At 57.3% G+C, this 19410-nt stretch overlaps 1 protein-coding gene across 1 annotated transcript in view; it reads left to right on the forward strand.

Moving 5' to 3' along the window:
* The first annotated feature begins 633 nt into the window (after positions 1–633).
* The window catches only part of Sptbn5 (spectrin beta, non-erythrocytic 5), a 39661-nt gene continuing 20884 nt past the window's right edge, over positions 634–19410 (forward strand). The window contains exons 1-28 of the mRNA XM_023712614.1: positions 634–744; positions 920–1087; positions 2688–2804; positions 4111–4268; positions 4813–5041; positions 5840–6471; positions 7224–7362; positions 7454–7686; positions 7931–8084; positions 8162–8362; positions 8595–8805; positions 10382–10457; positions 10934–11046; positions 11154–11272; positions 11927–12079; positions 12268–12398; positions 12602–12841; positions 13182–13469; positions 14377–14617; positions 14704–14843; positions 14947–15046; positions 15501–15671; positions 16427–16591; positions 17041–17255; positions 17566–17752; positions 17944–18144; positions 18343–18459; positions 19035–19180. Of these exons, the coding sequence (XP_023568382.1) occupies positions 634–744; positions 920–1087; positions 2688–2804; positions 4111–4268; positions 4813–5041; positions 5840–6471; positions 7224–7362; positions 7454–7686; positions 7931–8084; positions 8162–8362; positions 8595–8805; positions 10382–10457; positions 10934–11046; positions 11154–11272; positions 11927–12079; positions 12268–12398; positions 12602–12841; positions 13182–13469; positions 14377–14617; positions 14704–14843; positions 14947–15046; positions 15501–15671; positions 16427–16591; positions 17041–17255; positions 17566–17752; positions 17944–18144; positions 18343–18459; positions 19035–19180 (5156 nt within the window). The remainder of the gene's footprint in view (positions 745–919; positions 1088–2687; positions 2805–4110; positions 4269–4812; positions 5042–5839; positions 6472–7223; positions 7363–7453; positions 7687–7930; positions 8085–8161; positions 8363–8594; positions 8806–10381; positions 10458–10933; positions 11047–11153; positions 11273–11926; positions 12080–12267; positions 12399–12601; positions 12842–13181; positions 13470–14376; positions 14618–14703; positions 14844–14946; positions 15047–15500; positions 15672–16426; positions 16592–17040; positions 17256–17565; positions 17753–17943; positions 18145–18342; positions 18460–19034; positions 19181–19410) is intronic.

Here is a 19410-nt window from a genome sequence, read left to right on the forward strand (position 1 = left end):
CATTCTTGAGCCTCCCCCTCCAGTCTGGGCCCCGCCCTGCGGCAGGTGGGAGGACAATGCTGCCTGTGTGCCATTGCCCCCGCCAGGCTGGCTCCAGGGGAGGGCTGTGGTACGGCCCCAGCTCCAGCCTGGAACCTCTCCCGGTGCCTGTCTCTCACAGCACAGCCCTCTGCCTGCCATCTCCACCATCCCCAGGGCCTGCTCCCCAGGACCCGGCCTTTGCCAAGGTGAGCATGCTGCTTTCCTTTCTCCTGCCTTCAGCAACCCAGAGAGCAGGGTCTGACCACAGGGGTCTGAGGGAAAGACCTAGAAGGTGGGGTGGGCCCTGGGCCCTTTATGCAGGACACCAGCCAGAAACACCAGATCTTCCTGGCTAAGATCCAAGCCTTGAAATTCAACAACCATGGGAACAGTGTGCCAGAGTAGAGCTTCAGGCCCCAGACAGTGGGGATGTCTGTATCTGTACCCTTCTCCACCTCCATGACACCTCCAGAGTCGGAATGTCCAATGACTTCTCATCCCCAAGGGGCCTCAGGCCTGATGGCTGCTTGGCTCCAAAATCCCCAGCATCTCCCAGCTATAGGACATCTGCACCAGGAGTTTAGCCCGTTCCCACCCAGGAAGGATCCCACCATGGATTCTGAGTATGAGCTGGGCCACGTCCGCAGGCTGCAAGCACGGCACACTCACATGCAGGAGAAGACTTTCACCAAATGGGTCAATAATATCTTCCGGCTCAGCCAGGTGAGTGACTGGGGTGGATCTGGGGGCAGCCTGTGGGGACATCTGCCTGACCGTGTCCTGGAGCTCTCAGCAGAGCCAGGCACAGGCTCCCCCATCCTTCCCCCAAGGGCAGCTGCTCTGCCTACATCTGCCAGGCCCCCAGGCTGAGCCTACGCCTGCCCTGTCCCCTCCCCAGGTGGGCGTCAAGATCCAGAACCTGTACACAGAGCTGGCTGATGGCACCCACCTGCTGCGGCTGCTGGAGCTGATCTCAGGGGAGGTGCTGCCAGCACCCAGCCAGGGCCGATTACGCGTGCACTTCTTAGAAAACAACAGCCGGGCGCTGGCCTTCCTCAGGGCCAAGGTGCGCTCCTGGGGCAGCTGCTATGCTGGTGCTGGGTGGGCAGCAGGGGCAGGTGCAACCACCATGGCATCCTTCCCAGGCTGGGCCACAGGGCAGGGCAGAGGAAGACACCAAGGAGGACTCTTGGCTTGGCCAGCACCTAGCTGACCACAGCAGAAACTCACCATGTCCTTACTAGGCCTGAAAATATCAGTTCTACATTCATGGGGAGCTGCAGGATGCGATGCTGAATGACTCTTGGTGTTCTAACCTTCCCCTTCCATAAATGTAGAGACAGAGCCAGAATTATTTACCAGGCAAGATCCGCACAGATGTGGAGGTGTGGGAGGCTGGCAGGGAGTGGGAAGCAGAGGAAGGGCTCGGCCAATGAGGCAAGCAGGAGGAAGGGGTGCAGGAGAGAGAGGATTTCAGCAAACACACGAGACAGGAACAGCCAAAAAGGAGCAAAAGGGACCCTCGTGCCTAGTGCCAGGGGCCGGAGAAGGGGTCATTTGTATTGAGAATCAGGAGCTGGGAAGGCTGAGGGCCCCCGTCCTTGGGCACTAAGCTTCAAGGTGGCTGTCCTGATGGCTATGGAGACACTAAGCTGGGTGAAAGGAGCCTGAGCAGGTGTGGCCCGTTGCTTAGGTCCTTGTGGCTGTACTACAGCCCCTGGGACCCGGTGTGCTGGAGAAAACTGGGAAGGGAAGGAACCAAAGCCAAAGGAGGGGGAACAACTGCGGCCCCCAGCACAGGGTCAACACAGGCTGCCAGCCACAGAAAGCCAGGCCCTATCTGGCCCTCGGCAGTGGCCCTGTGAGCCAGGCATCTTCCCTCTGCAATCTGAGAAGCGTGGAGCCCATGGCCACTGGGAGAGGCTCTGCAGCCTCCTGAGCTCTACCTCTGGCAGATCACTGATACCTGAAACAGACCTTCTTGCCCCAGAAACAAAAGAGGCCAATATGGCTGCGACAGGACAGGGAGTAGCCCCAACTCACAGTTACCAGGTTGGCACTTGCACTGAAGGGGACCTCACCATGTGCTGAGTGTTTTGGGCCAGTGTTTGGGACACCATAAGCAAAGCCACCCCTGACTTGGAGGAGCCTGTAGGAGCCAGACCAGCTACATGCTGGTGAGCACTTCAAAGCCGATTCTCTAGGGAAGACCGAAGCACCATTTACATATTTGCTGATTTCCATGGTGTTCATCCTCCCATCATGACCAAATTCAAACTACCAGCTGACACTGCTAAACAGGAGGCTGAGAGGGTCAGCCGTTAGGAACAGATGTGAGCATCCCTCCCAGGTGCTCCAGCCAAGCTGAGGTGAATCCGGAAGAGGCCACGTGCCAGGAAGAGGAGGGAAGTGCAAGGGAGGGGCTCCTGCAGAGCCCAGCCAGCACACAGTGCACCCAAGGAAGGCGATGCCCAGGCATAGTTCCCCACAAGGCTAGGCCACTCCAGGTCTGATGCCTGCCTGTTTCTTCCTGGGAGTCTCCTGGCTGGGACAAGCTGGATTCCAGGACACCCCATCCTCACAGTGGGCCCCTTCCAATTTTGGTTCCTCTGAGCCCTCTTGGGAACACAGACTTTATGGTTTAGCCCAGATACCTGTGCCCACAGGTGCCAATACCCCTCATTGGGCCAGAGAACATTGTGGATGGAGACCAGACACTCATCCTGGGACTTCTCTGGGTCATCATTCTGCGTTTCCAGATTTCCCACATCTCCTTGGACAGGGTATGTCTCAGACCCCCATGCCCCATGTCCTGGCCCAGCCCTGGCCCCGACTCAGGCCTTTGGAGACCACACAGTCCCACCTAACCTTTTTTATTCCCACACAGAACCCACAAAATCAGTGTTCACTCTTCAGCCCAGGGTTCTGAATTCAGAATGTCAGAGATATTGCCATGAGCTGGCCTGAACTAGAGTTGGGGCCTCACATCTGGCCTGGGACATGTCACTCATGAGTGAGGGTGTAGAGTGGCCCAACAGCTGAATTCCAGTAGGTTAGGAACACCAGAACAGACTATGAAAAGGGTCCATGGCGCCAGGTGTGATGCCACAGTCCCATAACCCCACTACTTGGGAGGCTGAGGCATGAAGATCACCACGAGTTCAAGGCCAGCCTGGACTACATAACAAGATCCTGCCTCCCCACCCCCGCCAAAGCCACAGAGTTGGCAGGTTAGGGGCCCCTCAAAACTCACATGTGACCATGAGCTACAAGGGAGTAGGGCCTCATTTGTCTGCACTGTCAGAGCTGAGTCCCATATTGGGGGAATGCATGGACAGGTAGACAGGCCTAAATGACCTCAGCCCTTTCAGGAAGCAACACTGGCCTCCCTAGGTCCCTGGGGCCTGGGGCCTACCACAGCCCAGCCCACGGGGGGCAGCAGGGGCTCATGGTCCCCTCCCTGGTAACTTAAGACATGGGTGGGCTCAGGCTGCCCTGCTCCCTCCAACGCCCATCCCAGCATGGCCCCCAGCTCCCCTTAGGCATGCCCAGCTCTCAGAGGCTTGGGCCTGGCCTCCTTGCCACCCCAGGCCTTGACACTCCATCCTGCCCATGCTGGTGCAGTGTCCTTCTCACCCAAACTCTAGGACCTGGTCAGCCTCACTTCTGAATTTATAAAGAGAACCACAGTGAAGGGAGTGTGCAGGAAAGCACTGGAAGGACAGAAAATCAGGAGAATTGGGAGCTGGGGGAGGGAGTGCAGAGAAGGAGAGTGCACTGAGCAGAGACAGGATGGAGACCAGACACTCATCCTGGGACTTCTCTGGGTCATCATTCTGCGAAGGGCAGGGAAAGAAGTCGAAGGAGGGAGGCAGGAGGAGGGAAAGGAGCGCTGAGTGAGGAGATGAAAGGGGGAATGGTGGAGGATAGGAGAATCATCTCCCCAGAACAGGGGAGGGGACTGAACCCAGGCCCAGGGTGCTCCACAGAAAGAAGGGATCCTAGCCCTGGCCCAGCCTGTCTCCCCACAGGCTCTGCTGTCCACCACACTGGGCCCCACATGGTGACCATGCCTCCCTGTCCAACCAGGAGGAATTCGGGGCCAGTGCAGCCCAGCTGTCTGCCAAGGAAGCTCTGCTGGTCTGGTGCCAGAGGAAGACAGCCAGCTACACCAACGTGGCCATCACCGACTTCTCTCGCAGCTGGAGTGACGGGCTGGGCTTTAGTGCACTTATCCATGCCCACAGGTGTGGCCCAGCCTCAAGCCTCCACCCTCTAAGCCCACTGCCCTGGCTCTGGGACTTCACCTACCAGTGTCCCCATCCCCTGAGCCCCTGGGCCCTCAAGGAGGAGAAGTGTACCTAATAGAGAGGGCTGGTGTTGCCAGCTGGCCTAGGTGAGCCCCTTCTATTACTTGGGCTGAGCCATGGAATTGGCCAGGTTTGCTCTGAGTCCAGCCCTCTCTACTTCTGTGTTCCTGGTTCTCTTCACCATCTGCATGGGTAGAGCCTTTTTCCCCTCTGAATCCAGGGCCTTCCCACTGAGCTATACCCCTGGTCCCTTGTTTATTTTTTATTTTGAGACAGGCTCTTTCTAAGTGACCAAACCGCCCAAAGTAACAGCCCCTGGCTTGCCCCCACCCCCATCAGAGCCCTACCTGTACTTCAAGCAGGGACTTAGGTCTCAGGGTCAGAGGAAGAGGAAGTTACAGAGGCTGTGAACAGCCAGTAGGAATGCGTACATCCGACAGTCTATTAAACCAAGGCAGGACAAAAGCTTTCTCTCTGCCAGGCCAGACCTGCTGGACTACAGCTCGTTGCACTCCAACCGCCCACTGCACAATCTCACCAGCGCCTTCCACGTGGCTGAGCAGGAGCTGGGCATTGCCCAGCTGCTGGATCCCGAGGATGTGGCAGTCCTACAACCAGACGAGCGCTCCATCATGACCTACGTCTCTCTCTACTACCACTACTTCGCCCGCCTGCAGCAGGGACATACAGTCAAGAGAAGACTCACGAAGGTTAGTGACAGAGACAGGGCAGAGCTGTGTCACTGAGGACAGGTAGTATGAGCATGGGCCCCAGAAGAAGACTCAGGTTTGAAACCTGCCCCTTCCTCTTAACTTGCTGTGTGGCCTTGGCCAACTTGCCTAACTTCTCTGTTCTCCTTGTATAACATGGAGATGATTCCTGGATAACAGAATGCTGTCATGAGCATTCGGGGAGCAGAAGTAAAGTACTCAGCCTGGTACCCGGCATACCTGGGAAGCCAGAGAACAGTGCCCCTCCTGTCCCTTCTACTCACTCGCTTGCAGACTAAGCTCCTGATGGATTAAAAGGCTTAGAGCAGGAATCTGCAAGGACAAGAGCAGAACAGGCTCTGCAGGGCAGGGGCTACACCGAGTCCATGCTTTTGAGCAGCTTCCTCACTCTCTGGACGCGATGGCAGAGGCTGAGGCCTGGGAGGGCTGTCCTCAGGGTGGGTGTCTCGGGGTTGGGGTAACACAGGCAGAGGGCTCTGAGATGGCTTAAGGGAAGGTGGCCACAGAAAAAGGCAAGAAGTTCCAGGAAGAAGAAACTGGAGGGTTCAACCCCCACAAGTGGGACCAAAGGAGGTAAAATAAGATGAGGAAGGTAGGACACATCTCACCCCAGTCACTCCTGGGTCTGAGCATGCAGTGCCCCGCTTCTCTGGGTGATCCCCACTTTGCCAAGGAAGGAACTACAGCCCACCTGGGCAAGGCTGGCTGCACCCAGCACCAAACAGGGGAGGGCCTCCAGCCCCAGGGCACCCTGACGCCTTCCCCTGTCTTCACCAGATCCTGCTCCAGCTCCAGGAGACCGAGGCACTGAGGACCAAATACGAGCAGATGGTGGCCGACCTGCTTCACTGGATTGCAGAGAAGCAGCTGCAGCTGGAGGAGCGGGATTTCCCAGACTCCCTGCCTGCCATGCGCAGGCTGTTGGCAGCCTTTGCTTCCTTCCGTGCTCAGGAGAAGCCACCTCGGCTGAAGCAGCGAGGTGCCACGGAGGCTCTGCTCTTCAGGCTGCAGATGGAGCTCCGAACCCAGAACCGCAAGCCCTTCCTGCCTGGTGAGGGCCTGGGCCCTGTAGAGTTGTCTCGGTGCTGGGCAGAGCTGGAGCAGGCCGAGGCCGCCCGGAGCCAGGCCCTGCAGCAGAGATTACTACAACTGGAGCGATTGGAAACCCTGGCCCGGCGCTTCCAGCGTAAGGCTGCCCTCCGGGAAAGCTTCCTAAAGGATGCAGAGATGGAGCTGAACCAGGCCAGAGCCCCAGCAGCCAGCCCAGCCACAGTGGAGACAGCCAGCCAGAGGCTGGGCATGCTGGAAGCCAGCATTCTGCCCCAGGAGGGGCGCTTCCAGGCCCTGGTGGAGATCGCAGACATCCTCCAGCAGGAGCAGTACCATAGCTGGGCAGATGTGGCCCATAGGTGAGCATCCTCACAGCAGGGGGAGGCCTTCCTACCACATCCCCACCTTTGTCTGTGCCCCATCCCAGCCATGGAAGAGAGGAGGGCTATGGATTCAGGTCTCCCTCTTAAAAGATCAGTCTTCCACATGTGTTTGCAATCCCATCATCAGTAGCGCATCCCTTTGGTAAAACATTGTTCTTTCTACGTAGCCTCTGATTAGCTCATTCACAAAATTTGTCTACTCTGTCCCATGTACCATTCTAGGTGCCAGAAATTTAGCAGTGAGGAAGACAAGAAAAATCTCTCCCCCCACAAAGCATACACACTACTAAGAAAGCAGACAAATAAGAAAAATCTGGATTGCAATTCAGGCCCAACCCAGGCAATTTAGGGAGACCTTATCCCCTCCTTCCCCACCCCCCAAAAAAAAAAATTAAAGGCTGGAGACATAGCCCAGTGTGAAGCCCTGTATTCAATCCCCATACCACACACACACACACACACACACACACACATTAATCTGGGCATCTGGATGGAGGGATTGGTGCTAAGAGCCTGAACCTTCCAAGCCCTCTTCTGGTTTCTCTGCATGTGGTCAGGGCAGGATACACTGCCCTGACCTCCAAACACTAAGGCTACTCAAGTCCAGATTCTGTCTCCAGCCTAGAGGCTCGAGTCCTCCAGTGCACCCAAGCCCACCAGTGGCCAGAGCCTGGAGGTAGCCTCACTGTTCCCACATGGTGGAGACTATGCTTATTCTTGTCCTCCAGGCAGCAGGAGATCACCGGGCGCTGGCAGAGGCTCCTTCAGCATCTGCAAGAGCAGAGGAAGCACATAGCAGGTGTGCAGGCTGTGCTGAACCTGCTGCAGGAGGTGGAGGCTGCCTCCGAACAGCTCCGGGAGCTGCAGGTGGGCACCAGACAAGCCAATTTCTGGGGAACATAGCAGGGTGTAGGGAGCCAGCACCTTGGGACTGCAATGACCACTCATGTCTGGTCAGGTGCCAGCAAGCTCCACCACCTGTGGGCAGCGGCTGGCAGAAGCAGTGGAGCTACTGCAGAGGCACGACCTATTGGAGGCCCAGATCTCCACGCATGGGGCCTACTTGAAGCACCTCAAGAACCAGATGGCAGAGCTGGACCCCTCCCTTGGCACGAGTGTGGATGTGCTGCGGGCTAAGGCCAGGGTGCTGGCTCAGCTCCACCAGAGACTGGTGTCTCTTGTCAGGGCCCGGTAAGAGCCCTCCCCACCCCCACTCCTCAACCTTCTCTGTAACCCAAATTATCTCTGGCCTCGGCTAAAATATTGCTGGCCTGGCAGCCTCCTCTACACTGGCCCTCAGCAAGCAAGGCCTCTGTCTCACTTGTCAAGTCACCCAGAAGGGGAAAAAATGCCCATCTAAGGGTAGGGTGTGAGCCCGGTGGGGCACGCCCTCCCCAGCCAACTCCCCAAGCCCTCTGTGACCTTGCGTCCCCAGGCGGGCCCTGCTGGAGCGGACTGTGCAGCGGGTGGAGCTGCTGCACAGCTGCGAGGAGGAGCTGGCCTGGCTGGTGGGGCGCGCACGGTTGCTGGAGCAGACGGCGCTGGGCCGGGACAGCAGCCAGATCGCAGGCGCGTTGCAGAAACACGAGGTGCCCGCTCCCTTCCCCGCCCCTACCCTTCTGATCTTCTCTCTCCTCTTTGTCATCGAGTCCCAACCCTATGTTAGACCCTAGAATTAGAGCTCCGCCGCCGCCAGGCTGTGTGCGCAGACCTCGTGCAAAGAGGGCGTGACCTCTGCGCCCAGGAGCCCCAGACGCAGCCAGATCCCTGGGAGCGCACGGAGGCTGTCCAGAGAGCGTGGCAGCTGCTCTGCAACCGGGCTGCACAGGGCGGACAGCGGCTGCGTACTGCCCTCATAGTGCAGCAGGTAGCGGTGCAGGACGGAGCCGGTCAGGGGTGTGACTGTGGGCGTGACATTGGATGGGCGTGGCCCCGGGGCGAGCGCTGTAGGGTTTCTAATCCGGTGTGAAGAGGACTCCCCCCCCCCCCGCCCCAGGTCTTCGGGTGGGCGGGGAGCTTCGGGTGGTACTCCAAGGGCTGTGATTGCTGGGCGGGGAGGCGGGCCTCTGATGACGCTCATTTAACGCTCCTCTTCCCAGTACTTTGAGGATGCAGCAGAGGCGTCCTCGTGGCTGCGGGAGCAGCTGCAGGAGCTGGAGAGCACTTGCAGTGGGCAGGACCAGACGTCTGCCGAGGCTCTGCTGCTGCGCCACCTACGGCTGGAGCGCTCTGTACGTGCTTTCGCTGTCGAATTGCAGCAGCTGGAGGAGCAGGCACAGGCGGCCGCTGCTCGGACATCGCTCATGGTGCGTGGGTCACTAAAAAGGGACCCAGAATGCACCGCAGCTGGGCCACACGGACAACAAAATGGGAGGACCTTTGTGGCCCAGCCCTGGGACTTCTGGCTTTCCCCTGGGCAAGGGAGTACATATTTTTCACACACACACACACACACACACACACACACCCCAACCTCAGAGGTATCTCCCAACTGGTGAAGCCCTGAAGCACTAGAACCCTGTCTGTCCTGTGTGACAGGTCATCAAGGAAAACTGGGCGTGACTCAGTTTGCCCAGTGCAGTCCTGAGCATTAAACAGGTTCCTCCACAAATGCACCTTTATTTTCAGTCCTAGAGTGACCCTTCACCCCTAAGCCCTTTCTGGCTCTCCCAACTGGACAGCCTTGTGGGTTTGGAGTAACTTGATCAGACTTTGCTGAAATTCTTTCCCCAATTCATAAGCCCTTGGTTTCCAAAAGGACTGTACTGGGCCTTTGGAAGGTACCACCTTTCAAGAAGCTGGGAGTGTAACTCAAGGTATAGCCATCAAGAACCCCAAACTTGTGCCTGTACCTGGGCCCTCTACCTTCATCCCTAAGAGAGTTCTGTCTCCTAGGAGCCCTCTCTGCCTAGCTTCTTCACCCATGTACTTTTTTTTTTTTTTTTAATGTATTTGATACAGGGTCTCACTACACAGCTCAGACTCAGTGATCCTCCTATTTTCAGCCTTCCCAGCACTGGGATTACAGGCATGTGTCACCTTGCCTGGTCTTGATGGCCTACTCAGTGCACCCAGGGTTGGGGCTGGAGTTGCATATGATGCCACAGTCCCTGGGCTTGCCTAAACAGTCACTTAGTCTGCTGAGCTATCTCACCAGCCTGCCCATGTACTTCTGAGCTTCAGCTCTTATCCTGCAGAGCTATTCAGGTAGCTGAACCATGTATTCAATAGCTGGATGGGGACAGGACTGTAAGACCTGGTCCTACCCTGCACTGACCAGCTTTGCAACAGTTCACACTCCCAGGTCTGAAAGGTCCATCTCTCCCTGTTCCTTTGTGCTTATTCCCAGGACCACATAATTAGTGATTTTAAAAATAGATCTATTTTTAGTAATTGTCTGGTCTAAACCCCTCACATTACAGGCGCGGTAGCCAAGGCTCAGAGGGGCTACATATAGGAACTCAAAGTTAACCCCACCGGAGAGGCCTCCTGACCTCAATCTGAGACTCTTCAATTTCACCCTATACTGCATCATCATGTCTTGCTCTAGCACTTACATTATATAGTAATAATGCTGTCTTTGGGGTAGCAGGATAGCTTCGCTTCTTCCTGTTCTCCATGTTTAATTATTTAAGTGAATGAATAGGAACTACCTTGTCCCTTTCTTGTATCCTCTACTGCCCAATAGATGCTGGCAATGACAGAAAGGTCCAGCCTAGCTCTTGACATGTTCAGATTTCTGCCCTGGGTGGGAGTTGCATCGTTACCCCCAATGCTGAGAGGAGCAGCCTCTTAGTCACCTAAGTGGAGCCCTCCTCCCTCCATACAGGAGGATCCCCCAGAAGGCTGGAGCAGGACTGACGGAGGCACAACCGGGAGGCCCCAGGATGGAACCCAGATCTCAGCCACACTGGACAGCCTGCGCTCATGCTCCCAGGTCCAGATCCCCTTGACCTCTACAGGTACAAAATCAAGAGATTGTGTGGCAACCTTAGCAGGCTGTCACCATGTGGCTCTCTCTGGAGCATTAAGAGCTGAAGGAATAAAACTAAGGCGAAGCAGGCCAGTCAAATAGCTCAGTGGATGAAAGCGCCTGTAAGCAGGTGCAGGGGCAGGGATTCGATCCCAGGCCTGCCATGCCGGCCCCACCTCCAGGGTGCCCTGAGATGGCAATTGAGACTGAGTGTGGTGGTGTGGGCCTGTAATCCCAGCTCTTGGGAGGCTGTAAATAGGCGATCACCACAAATCTGATCTAGTAGTGAGACCCAGAACATCCTGTAGACCCTTCTCTAACAAAAATAATAATAATAAAAATAAGGGGAAGCAAACCATAGTTCAGTAGAGAGAGGGAAAGAGATAGTGCTGGGTGTACAGGGGTGAGCTCCTGGATGGGGAAGAGGAACAGGTCCTGAGCAGCCCTCAGCCCATGCTCCCATAGCCACAAGCTTTGCCTGGCTCCGGAGAGAGGCTCTGGACACCTGGGAGCTGACGGATTCAGGGGACTGCCGGACCAAGGTACCCATCCGCCATGGCATGGAACAGAAGTTCCAGGTACAGTCACCAGCCCTGCCCTGCCAGGACTTCTCGTGCTGGATGGGAGCCCTGTGTGAACACTCTGACCTCTCTGGAACAGGTGGTGTCTGCCCTTCGCCCTCCAGGAGGAAGCATAAGGATCGCTGTCCCTGCTGAGCATGACCTCAACTTTGACCCCACTACCATACTCCAGACACAGGCTCTCTTGAGCCAGGACTATGAGGGGCTGCGAGCCCTGGCAGAGGTACTGTTCCTTGTCTAAGAAATGTTCATCAGGCTTCTACCTGGGGTGGGACCTTGCACCTCCATCCCAGGGGCAAAGCGCTTTGCCCTCAAGGAGCCCATTCACAGCTGAGTAGATGTCGACTCCTTGGATAGATACAGTATGAGGTGTGCACAGGAGCGAGAGAGCCCAGGGCCACTTGGGGGGCAGGGGAGGCACTGTGAGGAAGGGACTTTTAAACCAAGACTTGAAGCAGAAAGCAGGCAACCCTGGGAAAGCTGGCCAGGGCCTGAGCAAAGGCGAGGAAGAACCTGATGAAAGAGGCTAAGGCCAGAGTGCCCAAGCACAGAGGCCAGGAAGGCAGTTAAAGAGAGCTAAGCTGCCTGTGGGGCCACCCAGGGGAGAGCCAAGGCCCACGGAAAACATAGGTTTCACCTAAGAGCAAGCCCCTTCACTAAGTTCCCATTGGTTCCCTCTGCTGGGTAACAAGAGGCCTTGACAGGACATGGGGCCTAGCAGCAGGACATGGGGCCTAGCAGCAGGACAGGGACACCCTCTGACCGTGATACCACTAGCAAATGCTAGGGGGCTTGGGTGGGCAAGAGCAGCCCAGACCTGCTCTGCACACCCTGTAGGGGACACCGACCCTCACCCTAGTCTGGGCCTGCTTCTCAGTGCCGCAAGGCCAAGTTGGAGGAGGCGGTGGCTCTGTTTGGCTTCTTCAGTTCCTGTGGGGAGCTCCAGTCCCGGCTGGAGGAGCAGGCAGCCCTCTTCCAGTTGATGCAGCCCCAAGCTGACAACTTGGAGGCCATGCAGCTCAGATATGAGGTACAGCCCCTGGGAGCCTAGGAGGTCTGGGGCTGCATCCTTCTCCCCCAGTGTTCCAGCCATCCTGTCATTCACTGCTGAGCCCCAGAGCCAGTGTTAACTGGGCCTGAGGAGGGAGCCAAAAGCTATCTTGATTGTGAGAGTAAAACAAAATACCCCTCAGAGGCATGGGTCCTCCTTTTCCCCAGAGCGTTCTCACTGCACTGGCCATGAGGAAGGACCACTGGGCTGAGGTCAGCCACTCTGCTGAGCAACTGAAGCAGAGGTATCCTGGGAACTCCACCAAAATACAACAACAACAGGCAGACCTGAGCCAGAGGTGAGAATCAGGGGAGCACAGGAAGGGGCAGAGCCCAGGCCTGGGCATCCCTTGTTGCCGGGTGCAGTGACTGCACAGTGTGAGCCACAGGGAGGACAGGGATAGCCAGTCTGGCAGCTTCTGGACAGCAAGGCTATGGCCATGGCCCCAGGATAGGCAGGAAGGCCTCCCATGATGGAGACATTCCTGTCCCCTCTGCCTAGGTGGGAGCAACTGGAAGCCCTGAAGAAGGAAAAGGGCCTGCTGCTGGCCCACAGCATGGAAGTGTCTGGTCTCCTGCAGGAGTGTGGCCCCACACAGACCCAGCTGCAAGATGTGCTACTTCAGCTGGGGGCCCTGGAGCCAGGGAGCTCCAAAGATGACCACCATGCCCTGAAGTTGACCCTGCAGAAGGTCAGGGTGCTGGAGAGCAGGATCTGCTACCTCCAAAGGGCAGCCACAAAGTAAGACCAGGTTCAGCATGATGACAGTGCCTTCGGAGGTGGTGGAGGCAGAGGGAAGGCCTGAGCAGGGTGGTGCGGTGAGGAAGAGGACAGAAATTGGACTGGAGAGAAAGTGGCTAGGATGTGCTTGTCAGGGGGCTCAAGTGGAGGTGGGGACAGTCAGCATGAGAAAGTGCCCTGGTGGAGAGGAAGGACCACATGCTCATGCTGTCCCTAGGTCATGGGAGTGGGTCTCACAGTTGTCACCCCTTGCCTGGGAGACACACACCTTGGCATAGAACCAGTGCCTTAGGCACCAGGCCCAGGGCAGGCCTGACTATGCAGTGGCCCTGTCTCCTAGGGTGGCAGAATCAAGCCCTGCAGATAGCCAGCTCCTGCAGGAACAAGTGGAGGTGTTGCAGGGGCTGCTGAAGCAAGTGCAGGACCAAAGGGCCAAGCAGGCCTGGGGCCAGGCTGAGGCTCAGGCCCGGCGGAGCTTCCTGCAGGAGAGCCAACAGCTGCTGAAGTGGGCGGAGGGCATCCAGGCTCGGCTGCACAGCAAGGAGGAGCCGGTGGACATGGCCTCAGCCCAGAGGCTGCTGAGGGAGTGTGGAGAGCTGCAGGAGAAGATCCACCTTCAGCAAGAGAGGTCAGGATGTGAGGTCAGGCAGAGCCCAGAAAGGGAGGGCAGGAAGTGTGGTCACTAGAGGAGTGACCCAGGCATGTGTCCAGTATGGCTCCTGAGGCAGCATGGTAGGGGGACTAAGGTCTGGGTTGGGCAGCCTGCATGTTTCAAGGAAGGTCCCAGGAGGCAGATCCCCCTAGGTAGTTCCATCCAGTCTAGTGTTGCCAACATTCTGGATAACACAGACCTCACCTATCCCTGGAGTTAAATGGCTCAGAACAGTCCCATGGGACTGAAAGCCTCTCTGCCTGAAGGGATGATGTGACCTCCAGCCAGCAGCCAGGGCCACCACATGGCACCCTTAGACTATGCCTTCACAGGAGTCTTACAAGTGTCCAGTGGCCCCAAGAAACCTCTCCCTGCATCCTCCTGCTTGGTTTGGGGCAACAGCAGTGCAGAGGAAGCAGAGGCCTTCTGTACTTCTCCCAGCAGTGCTGCCTGTCCCCAGAGTGTGGGGGGCTACATGAAGCTGAAGGGTATTTTTCCTACCTGCTCAAGGCTCCTCATGGTCTGGCCATGGGCCGGTGGGCAGGCGTGCGTGTGGTGTCAGTGATCTGAGTCTGTAGTGTTGTGCTGCCCCAGCAGGTCTGTCTGCCTGGACATCGGCCACTGGCAGTCCTCATTTATAGGCTGGCGAGCAGGAGTGAGGGTGTGGCCCAGCTGGGCCTACTGGGTCCCAAGCACTGTGCTTGTCACATTCACTCTCTCATTCCCATGGGGCAAGGGAACCAACAGGGTAACCAACTGCAGGTCTTCCTGCCAACCACCTTCACACCCGAGCTCTACCATGAGAGACAGAGGAAGAGGGGAGGAGGAAGCTGGGAGAGAAGCCAGGTAGAGTGGGACCCTCTCTGCTTGTTGTCCTGGGCAGGCTGCAGCAACTGGAGGCTCAGGGTCAGCCCCTGGCCACGTCAGATGCAGCTCACTCCCAAGAGGTCACCAGTGCCCTGAAGCTCCTGGGCCAGCGCAACTGGGAGCTGAAAGCTGAGTGGGAACGGAGACAACAGTGGCTGCATGAGGGGCTGCAGCTGCATAGGTTTGGCCAAGAAGTGAATGACTTCACTGCCGCCTGTGCTGACTACGAGGCTGTGCCATGCCTGGACATCTTGGGGGTATGGTGCCGGCAATGTGAAACTAGGGTGACAGGCTGGGCAGGACTCCATTCTCCCAGGCATAAGCTCAGGTTTCTGCACCCCAGGAGGATGTGAGGGAAGCCCAGAGCCTGCTGCAGCAGCACCGGGGCTTTGAGTGGCTCCTGAGAACCCTCAGCCTTCGTGCAAAGGCTCTGCAAGCTCGTGGTGAGAAGCTGGTCCACAGCCACCACCCTGCTGTGCACAGGTGGGTCTAACCTGTGACTGCTACCCTAGGCTGGGGGAGTGGTGAGGGCAGAGGTGGGTGGGCCTCGGGGCAGAGACAAGCTCTTTCCGTCCCTGCCTACCAGGGTCAGAGCGCAGCTGCAGAGCGTCCAGGTGCAGTGGACCAGGGTCCAGGAGAGGAGTGAGCAGAGGCGGCGGCAGCTGCAGGCTTCTCTCCAGCTCCAGGTGAGGGGCTGTCATGGGGGAGGGGCCTCCCAGAGTGGTGCCTGAGAGCCCACCTTTCATGCTGTCCCACACATCCTGGAAGTCACTTACAGCACCTCTGGAAGCAGGTGTCTTTTGAATTTCTAGATGAGCGTGAGCTGTGGCCTGGGGCACTCAGAGGCTGCCTGGGACCTAATATGTGTCCAGCCCTGGGCAGCACCAGGCGGGGTCAGTCCAGTCCATTACGGAGCAAGAGTGCAGACCTGACCTGTTCATTCTCTCTGGCCACAGAGTCCTGGCCACCTGTCCCCATTTGGAAGGCAGTAACCCCAGGCTGCACCTTCCTTACACCTCAGACTTGGCTCTGGGTCCTGCCTTTCCCCATGTGGTCCCTGAAACTCCTCTACCTAGATAGGTCCAGTGCCAGTTCTTGTCCCTGGGCTAGAAGACCCACTCTCTCCCGGCTCTTGGGCAGGAGTGGAAGCAGGATGTGGCAGAGTTCATGCTGTGGATGGAGCAGAAATGGGCAGCAGTGGCAGATGAGCCCTCCCAAGTACCTGGCAATGTCCTGCAGAAACTCCGGTGGCACCGAGTGGTTGAGAGCGAACTGCTGGCCTCTCATGGGCATGTGCAAGGCCTGCAGCAGGTAGGGATGTGAGGCAGAGGGTACAAAGCTGTCCCTCTCGAGTCTCAGCACACACAGCCCACTGTGTGTGACATGGAACACAGTCACTAAAGAAGACTCACCCTAGAGCAAGACTCCCCACTGCCCCCTTCACTTGGCTGGGTGTCCCCTTGCCCTTGCCCCAGTACCCGAACCAGCACAGAGGCTGCTGCCCTTCGTGCCCCCTCTGCTGTCTAGACCGAGCTCCAGAGCCTGCCTCTGCCTAGAGCAAGGCTGTCAGCTGCTTCCACCTAATGTCTGCTCCCTCTGCTCTGTACCTCTCCCTCCTCAACCACAGATGTGGGACCCCTGAACTGCTGGACCCTAGGCAGCCAATGGAAAGCAGCTGTGGCCCATCACCCACCCCCTCCTACCCAGGTCCAGTCTACTGTGATTGCCAGTGGTCCCAGCTGCTCAGAAAAATAATGCCTTGGACCTTGTCTTTTTTTTTTTTTTTTTTTTTTTTTTTTTAATGTATTTGGTACATGGTCTCACTACACAGCTCAGATTCATAGTGAGACTCCTGTTGCCAGCTTCCGCAACGCTGGATTGCAGGTGTGCACTACCACTCCAGGTCTCCAGGTCTCAGTGGTTGAAAGACTGACCCAGAGTGTCCAGGGACGGAGCCAGGGGCAGGACCAGCAAGCATGTGGTGCTGGGGATTGAACCTGGTCCCTGCACTTGCATAGTCCCCTGAGCTCTCTTGCCGACCTCCCTGGGCCTTGTCTTCACACTAGGCCGGGAGAGAGCTGTTGTGCAGCTGGCCACATGCCCAAGAGGACATACAGACCAGCCTGCGGGGCTTGAGTCTCAAGTGGGAAGAGTCGATGCACAGGATGGCAGCGCGTGGGACTGAGCTTCAGCAGGCTGCCCGGCAGGAGCAGTTCCTGGGGCTGCTGCAGGTTCACTGGAAAGGGACCTAGGCCAGGGTGGGAGTGGGCAGGAAGGAAAGAGCCTGAGTTGTAATCCCAGCACTCTGGGAGGCTGAGACAGGAGAACTGCAAATTCAATCCCACCCTGGGCAATTTAGCAATTTAGTGAGACTGTCTCAAAGTTAAAAATAAAAAAAATAATAATAAACTGGCTTTGGACACTTCAGTGCAGAGGCTGTAAATTCAAGCTCCAGGACAAAAAGGAACAGTCTGGGTGTCCTGCTGCCTCTGGGGCGGCCCCAACAGTCCTGCAGCCTAGGGTGGCCTCTGGCCCACAGCAGGTGGGGCATGGCTTTACCCATCAGTAGGCCTGTACCTGTGTGCCCAGTGTGTGGTCAGCACTTAATCCTCTAGGGAAGAAGCATGAGGGGAGAGGGCCAGTGTGGGCACCGCTAATGCAGCCCCTGTGGTCACCCCAGGATGCCAAGGAGAAGATGCAGCAGCTAGAGGGTTCCCTGCAGTCCCCAGAAGGGGGGCTGGACTTGTGCTCAAGCCAGAGGCTGCAGAAACAGCACTGCCAGCTAGAGTGCAGGAGCCAGGTGCTGGCCAGCGAGGTGACTGCCCTCATCTCCCGCGCCCAGCATGAGGCCACTTCCCAGGCCACCCTGGAGGAGGCCCAGCAGTGCCGTCAGAGGTGGGTCCCGTCCACCCACTCCCCTCCATTCCATCTTCATCCTACTGTGTCACACCCCCAGAGTGGCACCTGTGGGGCTAAGCTGTCTGAATCTCCTTCCGTTGTAGATAGGCTCATTCTAGGATGGGAGGGCCAGAGTCTGGCAGTCATCCTAACAGCCTGAAGGCCGGGCGTCCTATCGATTGTGGAGTGGGGCCCTGTGCCCCTGTCTCCCCTCAGGGAAGGAGTCCTCATATTCCCTGGGCCAGCCAAAAGAGGGACCTTCTCACCTGTTCTTACCCTCTTGATTCCCTCTTCTCCCTCTACTCAGGCTCAAGTCTCTGGAGGGCCACTTGGCTACCAGGCACCTGCAGCTGCAGGCCTTGGTTGAGCTGTACCAGTTCAACTCCCTGACCAGCTTGGAGCTCACCTGGGTGGCTGAGCACATGCCCAGTGCCAGCACCACCAGTGGTGCCCAGGGCCAGGCCAGTGTCCAGAGCCTTCAATATAAGCACAAGGTAGTGGCTGTCTTTTCATCCCAGGACCCCAGACGTCCCATTCCCATGCTTCAAAGCCCTCTGCTACTGCTCAAGGTCATCTCCCTGAGATGCTGATTTCCAAATCTCTGCCCACCTTTGCCTGTGGCTTTTGCTATAATTCAGCCCTATGGTTAAGCAAATCCCATGCAGCTCCCACCTGTCTGTGGCAGGAGCTGCGGGTGGAGGTGCGAGTACACCATAGGCAGGTGCGGCAGGTGCTAGATTCCGGCCAGAGACTAGTGGCCTCTGGGCACCCCCAAGCGCAGCACATTGTGGAGCAGTGCCAGGAGCTGGAGGGCCGTTGGGCAGAGCTGGAGCAAGCATGTGAGGCACATACCCACAGCCTGCAGTCGGCGGCTGCTTCCCAACAGGTAGGCTGCGGAGAAGGAAGGAGCAGGGAGGGTGGTGGTCCCTGCGAGGTAGCCAGTGGTGAGAGCTCTGTGCCAGGAGCTGGCTCATCCCCATGTGGATTCAGGCCCTCTGCCTGCTGCAGTGAGCAAGGTGTCCTTGCAGGGTGATAGAGGGCTCTGTCTGAGATGGCCAAGGCAAATTGGTCTCATTCTTGGCAGTACTTTCTGCATGTGTCAGAGCTGGAGAGCTGGGTGGAAGAGAAGCTGCTGCTGGTGAGCAGTCAGGACTTCGGCAGAGATGAGGCAGCTACCCTCAGGCTCATTAAGAAGCACCAGGTACCATGTCCCAGCACCCCACAGTGGGTGGTGGTGGGGCCAAGAGGAGCAGCGAGCTCGTCACAGCCTTCCAGGGCGCATCCCACATCTCACTGCACCCCGGCTCGAGGGTCTCTGTCCTCTGCTTCCTCCCTTCCGAAGCACATTCTGCTCCCTCAAGGTCACCTGCTGCCACCATGCCATGCCTTCTGCATGTCCTCCTCCCAGGCTTTGAATGATACCCTGCAAGTTAACCAAATGTTCTTAACCAGATGCGGGGGCCCAGTATAATGTCCCTGCCCCCTCCTTCCTTGACCCACACTACCAGAAGTCATCCCTCCCTGCTCAGTAATGGGCTCCCTGAGGCAAGAGCATGTCTTCCTTGTATGGAACACAAATACAGCATCAGTACTGAGTAGGTGGGTGATGGGTGGGTGGGTAGGAGGATGAGTTGAAGGTTAGATGAGTGGGTATGAGTTGATGAGTGAATTGGTGGGGGCATGGACAGGTAAGGGGTGGATGGACAAACAGGGGCGCAGGTGGGTAGACGGAGAAGCCACCTGTTTTGAGCCTAGCAGGACCTCTTACTTTGGCAGGTGCTGGCACAAGAAATAGCCCTTCATTGGCGCTCCATGGAGGCGCTGGACCTGAGAGCCCAAGCCCTCGCTGGCCACGAGGCCCCTGTGATACAGAAGAGGCTTCAGGGACAGCTGCAGGCACTGCAGGAGGTGGCAGCTACACGGTGAGGGGCGTTACGACCCCCTCACAGGATACAGGGAGCTTTATCACAGTTGACCATGCCCATCCCATGGCCCAAGGCCCATACAGCTCTGTCAAGAGAAGGATGAGGGCTGGGTGTGTAATCCTACCCTGCGGGAGGTTGGGGCAGGATTGCTATGAGTTCCAGGCCAGTATGGGCTACGTAGTAAGTAAGTTCAAGGCCAACCAACCTAAACTACATTGCAAGACTCT

This window comes from Octodon degus, unplaced genomic scaffold, assembly GCF_000260255.1.
Source record: "Octodon degus isolate 3935 unplaced genomic scaffold, OctDeg1.0 scaffold00002, whole genome shotgun sequence".
Classification (NCBI taxonomy): Eukaryota; Metazoa; Chordata; class Mammalia; order Rodentia; family Octodontidae; genus Octodon; species Octodon degus.